The 16,712-nt window shown below is 38.6% G+C and overlaps 1 protein-coding gene across 28 annotated transcripts in view; it reads right to left on the bottom strand.

Annotated features, from left to right (window-relative positions):
• TMEM62 (transmembrane protein 62) overlaps positions 1 to 16,712 on the bottom strand; it is a 47,324-nt gene that overhangs the window by 5,635 nt on the left and 24,977 nt on the right. For 15 of the 28 annotated variants that reach the window (XM_025389729.1, XM_025389735.1, XM_025389737.1 and 12 more), the window contains 3 exons: positions 11,651 to 11,764; positions 7,502 to 7,586; positions 191 to 295 (listed from right to left, as the gene is read on the bottom strand). In XM_025389729.1, coding sequence (XP_025245514.1) covers positions 191 to 295; positions 7,502 to 7,586; positions 11,651 to 11,764 — 304 coding nt within the window. The remainder of the gene's footprint in view (positions 1 to 190; positions 296 to 7,501; positions 7,587 to 11,650; positions 11,765 to 16,712) is intronic. The other 13 variants (XM_025389750.1, XM_025389739.1, XM_025389754.1 and 10 more) reach the window with 1 other exon arrangement.

The following is a 16,712-nucleotide window of genomic DNA, read 5'->3' as shown; positions in this document are numbered from 1 at the left end:
CTTGGTGTTAACTAAATGTCCTTTAAACATGTTAGGCATGAGCTTTATTTTCCAAAACCGTGTCCCAGAAAATGATTTATGAAGAATCCATGAGAGCCGTTTGTTATACCCTCAAGAGTCTAATTCTGTTGTCAAAATTGTTAATATATTCTTTGGCAAAATTCCCCACAATATGTACTAATTTACTTACCCAGCACTGTATATAGTGTCAACAACAACACAGAGTAGTAGAAGATGTTTATTTTGCTCAAGACATGAAGAGAAAATGAGGTCAGATTTATAAACCCTGAAGGTTCTAAAAAACATAAAGTTGAAAAATTCAGTGAACACATGCAAAGTTCAGTTTCTTTATGACATTTTCTAGAAGACTTTCATGGGCTATCTACCATATATTCAGCAAATCCTTTGTTAGATGGTAACTATAAAGATGACACCACTTTAAATTCAGAATTTGGCAGGAATCCTGGTGAGACAGTTCACTTAGAATTGCAGAAGGCAGAGTTCGAAGAAATGCTGTACTTGTGAGACATTTTATATATATCATAAGATATATAATTGTTGTATTTATATATAATCACAATATATCAAACTCATATATGTACATATACATATACATACATATATAGATAGATATAATAACCAAAAACAATGGACACACCTACCAGAGCAGCATACTATTTTATCTTGTCTTTTTTTTTTTCTTCCTTTTTGTGGAGAACGGGGGTCTTGCTATATTGCCCAGGCAGGTCTTGAACTCTTGGGCTCAAGCTATCCTCCCACCTCTGCCTCCCTGAGAGCTAGGTTTGAAAGATAGTGGTTTGTTCAAAGGATAATCAAATCTCTGCTTTCTATGGAATTTAGTGTCCAAATATACAAACTTCAAAAAGGTGTATCAAAGTATTTCAAAAGTAAATTAAAAGAAATATCAAAATATCTTCATTCGAATCATAGACATGAGTATCTGTCCAAATATAGTCCTTTCCTGTACATTATACAGTTCTTAACTCATAGCTAACCTCCTACTCCAATTGAAAGCTTTCCCTAAACTTTCTAAATTAACATGCTTTTAAAATACAGTGACAAAAAGCCCAAGTGTAAGGGTTTGACTCAGAGAAGCTCCATTCTGCAGCCACAGTCTACAGTACCACGGATCCTCAGCCCTAGCCAGCCATGTCACCCATGCATGTGGCTGATCATAAACCAGTCAGCTGAGGACTATGAAAGGAAGCTCAGTATACACTAAGCAACACTACTGATAAAAAATATTTAAAGGACTAGTCCCAATGAAAGATAGTCCAATGTAAGTTAAATAAGTCATGTCTTTGCTAACAGACCAGCACATTCATTTTATACTTATAACCTTGCTCAGCCTAACAATTTTATGCAAAGCCTAATAATGCATGACCTTTCCTACTTTGTGTGTTACTCTCTCAGCTTCTTTTTTGTTCTAGCCTGTACTTCTCAAAGTGTTACCCTACATATTCAGATAGAATAAAAATTATTTATTATTTTAAGAAATCCTTTAGCCTTAGAGGCAGCTATTCTTTAAATTTTAAGTAATTATTCTCCATTTTGGCTGCACATTAGAATAACCTAGGGGAACTTTTAGAAAATACTCATGCTTATATCTCACCCTCCAGAGATTCTGATTTAATTTTCCTGGGGTAGAGGGAGACCTTAGGCAGCAACTCAGTGATTCTAAGCAGTCAGGATTGAGAAATACTGCTTTCGACAGAGCCGTGCTTCTCAGTCTTGACTGTACATTGGAATCATCCGGGGAGCTTTAAAAGGTACTGATGCTTAGGTCCCACCCTAGAGACTCTGATGTAATTGGTATAGAATGCTGTTGTAGGTACTGAAATTTCAGAAGTTCCCCCAGTGGATTCTAAGGTACAACCAAAGTTGAAAAGTCTTATTTAGAGGAAAGAACTGACCTGGGGTCAGAAGCCTTGGGTTTGGAGTCTCTCCTCTATCTCTTATTAGCTATGAAACCTTGGACAATTTACATAACCTCCCCAAACCTTTGTTTTCTAATCTTTAAAATGGGGTCAATAGCACCTACCTCACAGGAATGTTTTAAGGATTAAGTGAAACAATATAGGTTAAAATATGTTTCAAATTTAAATAACTATATAAAGATATTGAGAGCCCCATATAAGAGGCTGGGGACCTCAAATATTTATTTATTTACATTATGTTCAGGAAAATACACATGTATAATAATGCTTCTTGAACTTTTTCATAGAATTTTAAAAATAAATATAAGCAGAACAACATTCCTTAGGATGTGCACTGTACATATTCAGTTAATCATGTTACCGTTTAATCACTACTACAATACTCCGCTTCTCTATCATCAGTCCTTGATCTCAGGGATTTCATCCAAATTAAGAAGGAATCAGGAAAATTTGATTCAACAAGTATTTATTGTCTGTTATGTACAAATTCAGTGCTGGGGGCTGTGGGAAACAGAAGATAATTAGGAAGCAAGAGTGCCTACACTGAAGACGGGCACAGTGGCTCACACCTGTAATCCCAGCACTTTGGGAGTCTGAGGTGGGCAGATCCACCTGAGGTCAGGAGTTTGAGACCAGCCTAGCCAACATGGTGAAACCCCGTCTCTACTTAAAAAAAAAAGAAAAAAAAAATACAAAAATTAGCTGGGTGTGGTGGTGCATATCTGTAGTACCAGCTACTTGGGAGGCTGAGGCAAGAGAATTGATTGAGAAGCCAGGTGGCAGAGATTGCAGTGAGCTGAGATCATACCACTGCACTCCAGCTTGGGGTTCACAGTGAGACTGTCAAAAAAAAAAAAAAAGAGTTCCTGCATTGGGGAACTTAATCTGGTTAAGAAGAAAATGTATATACATTTGAAGTGGTTATATAAAGCAAAGTGGCTATCTAATTAAGTATAGAATTAATTGTGAGAAAGGACTATAGGGATTCAGATAAGCAAAAGCTCATTATGGCCTGGAATGGCTGGAGAAAACGGTATGACAAAAGAGGTCTTAAGGTAAGCCTTACAGGAGGCTAAGATTTAGATAAGTTTAGAAAAATATAAAGTAGGGATAATACTATGAGCAAAAGTACAGAAGCAGAAATGAGCACAGTATGTATAGGGAACAGTGAAAAAGTGTCTAGGCTAAAATACAGGTAACTGGTTGAAGACATGGCTAGTTAAATAAGAATAGATTGTGGAAGATTTTTAATGTCTTGCAGAGATGTCTGACCTTTATTCAGTGTGTTCTGGAAAGTCACTAAAGGCTTTTGCATACAGAAGTGATCTGTGGATGAGATGCCATGAGAAGGATAATTGGCTAATAATTAACAGGATGAATTAGATAGACAGACTGGATATAGGAGCAGGAATTAGGAGTCTATTCAGGAATCCAGAGAGGTGATACTGACATGGCACTGGTGACCTTTCAAAAGGAAAAGAAACATTTGAAGAAAGAATTAATGGGTTGTTTTGTTTTTTGTTTTGTTTTGTTTTGTTTTTTGAGACAGAGTCTCACTCTTCTGCCCAGGCTGGAGTGCAGTGGCGCAATCTTGGCTCACTGCAACCTCTGCCTCCCCAGTTCAAGTGATTCTCCTGCCTCAGCCTCCTGAGTAACTGGGATTACAGGCATGTGCCACCACACCCGGCTATTTTTCTTTTTTCTTTTTTTTTGATGGAGTCTTGTTCTGTCACCCAGGCTGAAGTGCAGTGGTGCGACCTTGGCTCACTGCAAGCTCTGCCTTCTATGCCTGGCTATTTTTTGTAATTTTAGTAGAGTCAAGGTTTCACCATGTTGGCCAGGGTGCTCTTGAACTCCTGACCTCAAGTGATCCACCCGCCTCGGCCTCCCAAAGTACTGGGATTACAGGCATGAGCCACTGTACCTTACCTGAATTAATGGGTTTTAATAATATGTTCCCATTAGGATGATGATTACTAAAAAATGACTTGATTTTTAAGGTTAAAAACTGTAGTAAGGTCTTCCTGTAAGGTCTTTATTTTTGATAGTCTATATGTTTTTAATTTTTTAAATATCAGTATGTTATATGTATATATTTTTCTATCAAAATATAGTGATTAACTCAAATACCTGCAAGTTCATGTGACTTAAGTAAATCTTTCATAAATAACCTGACTTTAAATTTGTTGATAAAAATAGAAATGTCTTCAGAATTATCAGCATACATTTTTGCCTGGGTTTACTGATCAGATAGTTTTGCATTTGTCTGTGCTAGATGTTTTAAGCTGCCAAGATTTGACCAAAAGGTTACAAAACTATGTATTCAGCCTAAAATCAGAATGATCTTTGTGTAAGTCTTTGATAAGTAAAACTAATATAGTTGATTTAATGAAAATAGCTGTTTTCAGTTTTTAGCAAAATATTTATATAGTTAGCTTTAAGATTTTTACTTAGGTGAACACCCGAAATTCACATGCTGTAAAAATGATTAACAGAAAGATACCTTGACATAATGACTAACTCTATCTAATATCTTAGTTTTCATAAGTAATCTATGTGTAGTTAAAAAATAAATTAGATGAATGTAGGCCAGGCGTGGTGGCTCAAGCCTGTAATCCCAGCACTTTGGGAGGCCGAGACGGGCGGATCACGAGGTCAGGAGATCGAGACCATCCTGGCTAACACGGTGAAACCCCGCCTCTACTAAAAAAAAATACAAAAAACTAGCCGGGCAAGGTGGCGGGCGCCTGTAGTCCCAGCTACTCGGGAGGCCGAGAAAGGAGAATGGCGTGAACCCGGGAGGCGGAGCTTGCAGTGAGCTGAGATCCGGCCACTGCACTCCAGCCTGGGTGACAGAGCGAGACTCCGTCTCAAAAAAAAAAAATAAATAAATAAAAATAAATAAATAAATTAGATGAATGTAAATGTGATAAATTTATAAATTAACTTTTCATGTGATTTTAAATCCTAAAGTTACATTATATTAAATTAATTAATAAATACTCATGAAATGTCTGAGTCATTTCTAAGTAAGATAAAATGCTGAACATAAATTGCTAAACATTAGTATAAGTTTGTTCTTGGTTTCTTAAATTGTATAGAAAGATAAAATGTACTTGGGTCTATTAGTAAATAGTAAATTCCACATTCAAAAATTGTTCCATAAAAAAATTGTTTTAGAGATTATAAACTATATATTCATGAGATGTTAATATATAACAGTTCAAAACTACTTACTTCCTGAGTAACCTAAAGCTTAAGGTTACTAAAAATTCAAAGTTGTTATTAAGGCTGGGCATGGTGGCTCATGCCTGTAATCCCAGCACTTTGGGAGGCCGATGCGGGTGGATCACGAGGTCAGGAGATCAAGACCAAGCTGGCTAACATGGTGAAACCCAGTCTCTACTAAAAATACAAAAAATTAGCCAGGTGCGGTGGCAGGCGCCTGTAGTCCCAGCTACTTGGGAGGCTGAGGCAGGAGAATGGCGTGAACCCAGGAGGCAGAGCTTGCAGTGAGCCGAGATTGCGCCACTGTACCCCAGCCTGGGCGACAGAGCCAGACTCCATCTCAAAAAAGAAAAAAAAAAAAAAAAAAGATTTTATTAATATGAAACCAATAATTTTTATATGAGAAAGAATTTTGTGTGGTCTCAATATAAAGGAATAAAAAATTTTTAAGTAATTTTTTGTCTTAAGGTAAAATAACTAGTTATTCTAATATAAAAGGGGGGAAATATAGGACAAAGACTAGGAGTTTAGGAGAATAATGGAAGGTCTAAGCAAGCTGTGGAAGGTTTATGAAGGATGGGTCCTGTAATGGAAGTTTTATATCATCAGGATGGTTGGAATTTGAAGGGAACTTTTTTTTTTTTTTTTAAAGGACAGAGTCTCACTCTGTTGCCCAAGCTGGAGTGCAGCGACGTGATCTCGGCTCACTGCAACCTCTGCCTCCCAAGTTCAAGCAATTCTCATGCCCCAGCCTCCGGAGTAGCTAGAACTACAGGTGCGTGCCATCATGCCTGGCTAATTTTTGTATTTTTAGTAGAGACGAGGTTTCACCATGTCAACCACGCTGGTCTCAAACTCCTGATCTCCTGTGATCTGCCCACCTCGGCCTCCCACAGTGCTGAGATTACAGGTGTGACCCGCCACGCCCAGCCACAAGAGGTTTTGACTTAATTCTAAAATCTGTTTCTTTAAAATTTAATTTTCAAGCATCTTCTGAATGGCAGCTTTAAAGTTTATAGACCAATGTTTTCCTCCAATATAACTTGATTCTGTACTCTTGGCTTTTCTTGATGTTTCTGAATTGTCCACATAACCAGGAAATTTCCCATGCTTTTTCTAAAAGCCCTGTATTCCCCTGCTCAAGGTACTAGTTTTCTTGTTTATGTCCCTCTATAATATAGTGTGTACATATAACCTTGGACTCATGCTCTTCCTATGTCTGACTATATTTAAGTATCTTTCCATCAGGTTTCACTTCCAGGTTATCTAAATAGGCTTCCCATAAGGAGCAGCAATCACACGTCAGGAAGGTTTTTTTTCTTTACTTTTTTGGGAACTGAACTAAGAAACAAAGATTTTACATTTTATCAAGATAATTTCCTATGTTTCATATTATCCTTTTTTTTTTTTTTAATATTTCTTAGGAAAACTGAGCTTTGAAAGGTTTTTATTTGTTTGTTTACAGCCACAGAACTTTCTGTATTGTTTTTGAAGTCTTTTAATTGTCACTTTGTTTAAGTGAGTGACTATTACTTCACGATGACATCTATTCCTATTCTGACCAAGTGTTTTAAACGTTTTGACATCTTTGGCATGCCTACCAACGATCAATTTATAAATTAAGTCTTTTTTGACCCTGAACTAATTTTGGGATGTCTCTTGGCCAAGGGGACCCCAAAGAAACCTTAAAAATTGAGTTCTCAGCCACGATAGAAAGGGAGGTTGGACATACCTTGTCATACTCCCTCCCTTTTAGAGTTTGGGCACAACAACAGACCACCATTCATGTTAAAATAGAGATCATAAGACTGACAAAACAGACTCTGTCACAATAAGAGACCAAATTATAAACAAGATCTAATGCCTGCAGGACATCAATCTTGCTAAATAGGTCATTTTTCACCCAGTATATTGTGGCTGACATAACATCCTTATCTTAACGTAAACATTCCTTTCTGCTGACAAGTTTTAGACTGAGCCTCAGTCCTGTAACCAACTGCAAATTAAAGAATCTCTGAATCCCCGTATAACCTGTGAGCCCTGACTTCAAGATATCCCAACTTTTGGGGCCGAAGCAATGCATACCTTCCGTGTATTGATCTATGTCTTTTCCTATAACTCCTGCCTCCATAAAATGTATAAATCCCGACTGTAATCCAACTGCCTCAGGACCATTTACTCAAGGCTTCTTGAGTTTGTGTTTTCCCTGGCCATAGTCATTCATATTGGCTCAGAATAAACCTCTTTAAAATATTTTACGGAGTTTGGTTTTTCCATGAACAAGGCTTATAGGAATAAAAGGAACCATAACTAACCTTTAAGCTCTGGGTATCCTCGATATCTAAATATAATGAGAATGGTGAGCTGGCTCAGCACAATTAGCACAAAAAGGATCCGGGCCTGCAGGAAAATAGATGTTAATGTGAAATAGATACATGGGTACACTTTCAGTTAAGATTTTTAAAGTGGCCTTATTAACAAAAATGGAAATGGCATCTGTGATACTGTGATAGAAGAAATACATATTTTGGTCTTTGTCCCCACTGGTCAGAGCTCCTAAAATCTTTGTAATTTTCTAAGTGATAGCAGTGATAGCAGCATATTATTATAACATTTGGATTTTGTCTCTGGTTCCTGAAACAGCTCTAGAGTGATAAAGTAAAAGGAATACCTATTGTTATTCATAACAAGCCCCTTTTGGAGGAGGTATAGCAAGATGGCCAAATAGAACCCTCCAGCAATCATCCACCCCTTCCCCGTCAGAACAGCAAACTGAACAACTGTCCCCACAAGAAAGCACTTTCATAAGAACCAAAAATCAGATGAGTGATCACAGTACCTGGTTTTAACATCATATCAAGGAAAGAGGCACTAAAAAGGGTAGACAACACAGTACTTCATTGCCTACACCACCCTTCCCCCATTCTGTGGCAGAGATCATCTGGGCACTTGTGGGAGAGCGCAAAATGACTGTGGGACTTTGTGTTGGAACTCAGTGCTGTCACAGGGGAACACAACACAGGGCAGAATTCTGCCAGCACCCACAGAGGGAGCATTTAAGCTGGCCCTTGCCAGAGGGGAATCCTCTGCCTCAGTGGTAGGAACCTGAGTTCCAGCTAGCTCCAGCACCAGATGACTGAACAAATGCCCTGGGGTCCTGAATAAACTTGAAAGGCAGTCAAGTCACAAGGACTTCAGTGCTTGGGCAAATCTGGGTACTACGCTGGACTCAGAGCCAGTGGAAATGGAGTGCACGTGACCCTGTGAGACACCAGTTGTGGTGGCCAGGGGAGTACTTGTGTCACCCATCCCCCAACTCTCCAGGCAGTACAGCTCCAGGAGAGACTCCTTCCTCTTGTGGAAAGAAGAGAGAAAAGTAAAGAGGACTTTGTTTTGCCACCTGGATACCAGCTCAGCCACAGTAAGATAAAGCACTGAGCAGATTCCTGAAGCCCCTGAGTCCCGGCCCTCACTCCTGGATGGCATTTCTAGACTCAGCCTGGGCCAGAAGAGAACCTGCTGTGTTGAAGAGAAAGACCACGTCCTGGCAAGATTCACCATCTGCTGACTAAAGAGCCCCTGGGCCTTGAATAAACATCAGCAGTAGCCAAGCAGTAGTCACCACAGACCTTGGACAAGACCCAGTACTATGGTGAATTCAGGTGTGACCCAGAATGGTACAAACCGTGGTCACCTCTCCCACATATCCAGGCAGGCCAGCAAAGAGGGAGAGAGGCTCCTTCTGCTTGGCAAAAAGTGAGGAAAGAACACAAAAGACTGCCTGGTAATCAAGAGAATTCTCCCAGTTCTTACCCAAGCCCACCAAGCGCATGTAAGGCTGCAAGAGTTGCAGCATTACTGGGCTTGGGGCGCCCCCTCGTACAGATACGGCTGCAGTGACCAAAGGCTTAGATCACAACCCTCAATTGTCTTTGAATACCTGGAAAGCCTCCTCAAGAAGGATGAGTACAAACAAGCCCAGACTACAAAAATTAGAATAAATACCTAACTCTTCAAGGCCCAGACATTGACAAACATCCACAAGCCTCAAGAACATCCAGGAAAACATGACCTCACCAAATGAACTAAATAAGGCACCAGTGATCATTCCTGGAGTGACAGAGATACGTGAACTTTCAAACAGAATTCAGAATAGCTGTTTTGAGGAAGCTCAATGAACTACATGAAAACACAGAAATGGAATTCAGATTCCTATCACAGAAATTTATTTATTTATTTTTATTTTATTTATTTATTTTTTTGAGATGGAGTCTTGCTCTGTCACCCAGGCTGGAGTGCAGTGGCACAATCTTGGCTCACTACAAGCTCCGCCTCCTGGGTTCATGCCATTCTCCTGCCTCAGCCTCCCGAGTAGCTGGGACTACAGGCGCCTGCCTCCGCACCTGGTTACTTTTTGTATTTTTAGTAGAGACGGGGTTTCACCGTGCTAGCCAGGATGGTCTTGATCTCCTGACCTCGTGATCTGCCCACCTCAGCCTCCCAAAGTGCTGGGATTACAGGGGTGAGCCACCACACCCGGCCTCTTATCACAGAAATTTAATGAAGACATTACAATAATTTTTAAAAATCAAGCAGAAATTCTGAAGCTGAAATATTAAATTGGCAAACTGACAAATGCATCAGAGTTTCTCAAGGGCAGAACTGATCAAGTAGAAGAAAGAATTAGTGAGCTTAAAGACCATCTATATGAAAATACACAGTCAGAGGAGAAAAAAAGGAAAAAAAAAAAAGAATGAAGCACACCTACAAGATCTAGAAAACAGCCTCAACAGGACAAATCTACGAGTTATTTGCCTTAAAGAGGAGGTACAGAGAGAGATCAGAGTAGGAAGTTTATTCAAAAAAATAATAATAGAGAACTTTTTTAACCTAAAGAAATATATCCATATTCAGGTACAAGAAGGTCACAGAACACCAAGAAGTTTTAACCCAAATAAGACTACCTCATAGCATTTACTAACCAAATTCCCAAAGGTCAATGATAAGGAAAGGATCTTAAAAGCAACAAGAGAAAAGAAACAAATACCATACAAAGGAGCTCCAACATGTCTGGCAGCAGACTTCTCAGTGGAAACCTTAAGCCTAGGAGAAAGTGGCCTGACACATTCAGAAGGAAAATAATTTTATCTTAGAATATTATGTCCAGCAAAAATATCCTTCAAACATGAAGAAGAAATAAAGACATTCCCAAACAAACAAAAGCTGAGGGATTTCATCAACACCAGACCTGCCCTGTAAGAAATGCTAAAGGAAGTTCTTCAATCTGAAAGAAAGGGATGTTAATGAGCAATGAGAAGGCTGGGCACAGTGATTCACGCCTGTAATTCCAACATTTTGGGAGGCAGAGGCAGGGGGATTGCTTGAAGTCGGGAGTTCAAGACCAGCCTAGGCAACAAAGTAAGACCCCGTCTCTACAAAAAAAATGTAAAAATTAGCTGGTTGTACTGGCATGTGCCTATAGTCTCAGCTACTTGGGAGGACCCCATCAAAAAAAAAGTCAGTCTTTGCACTCCAGCCTGGGAAATAAGGCAAAAATCTGTCTCCAAAAAAAAATATACATATATATGTGTGTATACATATATACATGTGTATATGTATATATATACACGTGTGTATAAGAGTGAAAAATAGAGTATCATAATGACAAATACAACGGTTATAATGGATATTATGATAAAAGAAAGATGTGTGGTTGATTTCACTTTATTTCTAAATTTTCCATGTTTTCTACATTGAGCACATATTATTGATGTGGGAAGAAATATTCTTTAAAAAGCCTTAACCCAAGTTAGCATAGTCCCTATAATTCCCTTAGTTATCCTGATTTTATAGCATCCTGATTTGATAGCATCCTTAGTTATAATTCCCTTAGATATCCTTGGTTATAATTCCCTTAGTTATCCTGGTTTTATAGCATCCCAAATGACTCATCCATGCCTCTGCTTCTTTAAATTCAAATCAAATCAACTTAAAAAGCATTTTATTCTTCTAGACAAATAACTAAACTTTAATTTTATAAGATTCAACTTTCTTGTCATATGATCATAGTAGTCCCTCTTTATCCACAGGGGATACATTCTAAGTCCCCCCTCCAGTGGATGCCTGAAAACACAGATAGTATCAAACCCTATACATATTATGTTTTTTCCTATAAATACATACCTATGATAAAGTTTAATTTATAAATTAGGCACAGTAGATCAACAACAATAATAATAAAATAGAACAATTATAACAATATACTATAATAAAGGTTACAGGACTATGGTCTCTGTCTCTCAAAATATCTTATTATATATAATACTTTCAGACCATGGATGACCTTGGGTAACTGAAACCATGGAAAGTGAAACCACGGATAAGGGAGGACTACTGAATGTTATTTAGGACTCTGCATTTACCAAATCCAGTAACATATGCAATGTTTAATTGAATTCACTTACCATGATGTAGTGATCAGTACGAAGAATAAATGATGCCAGGGGATCAAAACTAAGATGATTATTCTCTTGAGCAGAAAATATGTGGTGAACACTCTTACTTCTTCCAGCAGAATCCTAGTAATAACCACAGAAGAAAAGTAACTATCATGTATATGGAAATATTTATAATGTTCTAAATTATAATAAGAATAGGTTTCTAATAACTACACTTTGTTGTTGTTGTTGTTGTTTTTCAAGGTTTCTGTCTGTTGTCCAGGCTGGCGTGCAGTGGTGCAATCATAGCTCACTGCAGCTTTCATCTCCTGTGGTCAAGTGATCTTTCTGATTCAGCTGCGAGACTATAGGCACACACCACTATGCTTGGCTAATATTTAAATTTACTTTAGAGATGGGGTCTTGCTATGTTGCCGAAGCTGGTCTTGAACTCCTGGCCTCAAGCAATCTTCCTTCATTGGCCTCCCAAAGTGCTGGCCTTATAAGTACTTTTAATAATATTTCTTAGGCCAGGTGAGGTGGCTCATGCCTGTAATCCCAGCACTTTGGGAGGCAGAGGCAGGCGGATCACATGAGGCCAGAAATTCGAGACCAGCCTGGCCAACATAGTGAAACCCCATCTCTACTAAAAATGCAAAAAATTAGCCAGGCGTGGTGGTATGCACCTGTAATCCTAGCTACTCAGGGGGCTGAGGCAGGAGAATTGCTTGAACCCAGGAAGCACAGCTTGCAGTGAGCCAAGATTGCACCACTGCATTCCAGCCTGGGTGACAGAGTGAGACTCTGTCAAAAAAAGAAAAAAAGAAAAAATGTTCAAAACCTATAATTCTACATTTAAATAGGAAATATTAGCATGCACTCACAACCTATTTTCCCTTTAAAAAAAAAAATCTGTATTTCCCTCTGTTCCCTAAAAAGGCCTAGAAATAACAACAAAGCTAACAGTAATGAGCTAGCTAGGCTGGTGCCCAGATTATGGTCTCAAAATAGCATTTCTCACTACAAGAAACCAGTGCTCTTTAGGGAAACAGCTGATTTCGGTTCTTGAACAGGAAGTGCACAAGAAGAGATACCTGCACTCCCGTGTTTGCTGCAGCACTGTTCAAAATAAGATTTGGAAGCAACCTAAGTGTCCATCAACAGATGAATGGATAAAGAAAATGAGGTATATATACATAATAGGGTACTATTCAGCCATTAAAAAAGAATAAGATCCTGTCATTTGCAAAAACATGGATAGAACTGGAGATCACTATGGTAAGCAAAATAAGCCAGGGACAGAAAGACAAACATCACATGTTCTCACTTGTGGGACCCAAATATCAAAACAATTGAACTCATGGACACAGAGAGTAGAAGGATGGTTACCAGAGGCTGGGAAGGGTAGGAAGGGGGCAGTGGGAGGGAGGTGGGGATGGTTAATCGGTACAAAAAACATAGATGGAAAGAACGAACAAGACCTACTATTTGATAGCACAACAGAGTGACTAGAGTCAATAACCTAATTGTACTTTTAAAAATAACTAAAAGAGGCCAGGCGCAGTGGCTCAAGCCTGTAATCCCAGCACTTTGGGAGGCCGAGACGGGCGGATCACGAGCTCAGGAGATCGAGACCATCCTGGCTAACACAGTGAAACCCCGTCTCTACAAAAATACAAAAAACTAGCCGGGCGAGGTGGTGGGCACCTGTAGTCCCAGCTACCTGGGAGGCTGAGGCAGGAGAATGGTGTAAACCTAGGAGGCGGACCTTGCAGTGAGCCAAGATCGTGCCACTGCACTCCAGCCTGGGCGACAGAGCGAGACTCCGTCTCAAAAAAATAAATAAATAAATAACTAAAAGAGTGTTATTGGACTGTTTGTAAAACAAGGACGAATGCTTGAGAGGATGACTACTCCATTTTCAATGATGTGATTATTATGCATTGCATGCCTGTATCAAAACACCTCATGTAACCCATAGATAAACACATCTACTATGTACTCACAGAAAGTAAAACTTTAAAAAAAAAATTTAAAGAAAAAAGTGCATAAGAAAAGCTTGGAATATCTTATCAAATCAGAAAGTAAGAAAATGAACAAAGACTACTGGGATTGTGTCAAAGGGCTTAGTAGTCAACATGAAGAGGCTCCCACTAGCCAAAGGTGGAACAATTTGAGCATGGAAAAGAATAAATGCAATGGACTGAAATATATCAAGTATGTTTTCATACATCAATATATTTTTTAAACTTTGAATTTATAATAATACTAAATGTAAAAGACTCAGTCACCTTTGGCAGATACTAAAGAACCAACTCATTATTCTGAAAACTGGTTCAGTAAAGGGGCAATGGGGAAAGAAGAATTTATCTTGCATTTCCTGTGTGAACTCTATATCTGGGTACCAAATAGATGAGATAATTTTTTTCTTCATAGGACTGTTCTAATTAATATTCCTACAATAAGAAAAGTTAAGTTGAATATCACCATTTTGGAACTCTAATGAAAAAAATGGATTTAGGTAAGTATCATCAATGCCTACTAAAAATCCTTAGGTGAAAAGCTAATGGAGAGATGAGCCAGCAGTGTGCTGGAGCTGGCTTGACTGCTCACAAGAGCCAACTGTTAAGTTTTTAGCAATTTTGCAGGCCACTTAGTATGGCATTGGTAGTTTAAAACCAGCCATGGTAGAAATATTTATATTATGAGAATTGGTACAAATCAGGGAAATGCTACATATCAGGATCCCCTCTCCTTGACCCCTGTAACTTGCCCCAAGCTGGTTGCTAAATATTTACCAGCACACCAGTGGATAAGGCTACCAAAAGCTGAATACACTGATCCATCTTAACATTACAGAAAAAGAGACAACCAAATATTATGGGTATCCTGTTAAAAGCATAAAAAAACAGATAAAGTACTTTTGCCAAAAAATAGATGTAAATCTGATGAAACCTCTAAATCTAACTACCAATTATAGAAACTAAGGGGGAAGGGGACAGAGGAACATGTTAAATGATACCACAGGGATGTAAACAGCAAAAATCCAGAAAACAGGGAACTCCACAGGACCAAAGATTCAGTTTCCAAAACAAATAAATTTTAAGGAGAAAAAAAAGAAGGGGGAGGTAAGGGAGGCAATCTATACAGTAAAAGAGACAAAAGAGACAAGTCAGTTAAATGGAATGTATGAGTCTTGATTGGATTCCGATTTGAACCAACCAAATGAAAATGTACATATCTATTTATGTATATTTCTATCTATACATGTGACATATTGGGATAACCGAACATTAGCTGGGTAGTTTGGTATTACAGAATTACTGTTAGTCTTCCAAGTATGATATGGTATCATGGTTAAGTTTTTTAAAAATAGTCCTTATCTTTTGATTTTTTTTGAGACAGAGTCTTGCTTTGTCGCCCAGGCCCGGCTACTTTTTTGTATTTTTTAGTAAAGACGGGGTTTCACCGTGTTAGCCAGGTTGGTCTCGATCTCCTGACCTCGTGATCTGCCCGCCTTGGCTTCCAAAGCACTGGGATTACAGACGTGAGCCACTGTGCCCGGCCAAAATAGTCCTTATCTTTTACTGATACATATTGACATATTTACATATGAAATGACATTATTTTATATATGAAATGACATCATTGTACAGGGAGGGAAGATAGGGATAAAGAAGGAACAAGACTGATCATGTGTTGATAATTGTTGAGATTGGCTGATGGCTATATGGGAGTTCATTATAATATTATCTCTTTTGTATATTTAAAATTTTCCCATTATAAAAAACTTTTAAAATAACAATAAGAACTTACATTTGTGTTTTTTAAGCTTTGATTGCTCAAAATGTGCTTATATTATGTTATTGTTTTAAAGCAGGAATCTAGATTTCTCTAACGTTTCAGATTAGAGCTTTCTAGGGTCTACTCTTTAAATTGGCAAAGTAGGCACAATAATCTTAAACTACAGGTACTCAAACTTCAGTGGACATCAGAATCACTTGGAGAGATTGTTAAACTAGATTGCTGGGTCCTATCTCCAAAGTTTCTGATTCAGTAGGTTTTGGATGGGACCTAAGAATTTCCATTTCTAACAAGTTCCCAGATGATATTGATGCCACTAGCCCAGGACCCACATTGAAAATTGATTTAAAGGTCTAGTTGCTACTAGACTGCAGGGAACCTATAGATAGTCAATAAATACAATGAGTAGGTAAAATATTAGATAATAAACACGTGTCTTCTCCCACAGACTTTGAGTTTCAAATCTGACTCATCTATAGTTTACTGTATTTAAAAGGACAGAACTTTCCCACGAACGAATGAGAGGACCAGGTTCCCTATTTAATACTCAGTAGGTTGTTTAAAGTTACACATATAAGAAAACAGAAAACAGATCAGTCCTTGCCTGAGATTGAGGATGTAAGGAAAACAGATTACAAAGGATACAAGAAAACTTTTGAGGGGAATGTATCATATTGCTTGTAGGCGATGACTTCAAGGATGTATACATATGTCAATATTCATCAAATTGTATACTTTAAATATACAGGATTTATTATGTTATTATGTAAAGATTTTACCTCCATACCTTTGTAAGAAATGTTAAAAGTATGTGATTTTACATTTTTACTAAGGATTCAACTAAGCAGTCAGAAATGTTTCAAGGAATGTAAGCTATGTTTTTTTTTTCTTCATAAAGCTACAGAAGTTGTATGTATACCTTATTAAGAAAATAATACACCGGGGTTCTGAGGCACTCCAGACTGTAGTGACTGTAAAGACAGGCAATAGGCCGGGCGCGGTGGCTCAAGCCTGTAATCCCAGCACTTTGGGAGGCCGAGACGGGCGGATCACGAGGTCAGGAGATCGAGACCATCCTGGTGAACACGGTGAAACCCCGTCTCTACTAAAAAATACAAAAAAAAAACTAGCCGGGCGAGGTGGCGGGCGCCTGTAGTCCCAGCTACTCCGGAGGCTGAGGCAGGAGAATGGCGGGAACCCGGGAGGCGGAGCTTGCAGTGAGCTGAGATCCGGCCACAGCACTCCAGCCTGGGTGACAGAGCAAGACTCCGTCTCAAAAAAAAAA

The sequence above is a fragment of the Theropithecus gelada genome, chromosome 7a (assembly GCF_003255815.1).
Source record: "Theropithecus gelada isolate Dixy chromosome 7a, Tgel_1.0, whole genome shotgun sequence".
Taxonomy (NCBI): Eukaryota; Metazoa; Chordata; class Mammalia; order Primates; family Cercopithecidae; genus Theropithecus; species Theropithecus gelada.
The sequence above is the reverse complement of the archived record's forward strand: the minus strand, read 5'-3'. Positions and strand labels throughout refer to the sequence as shown.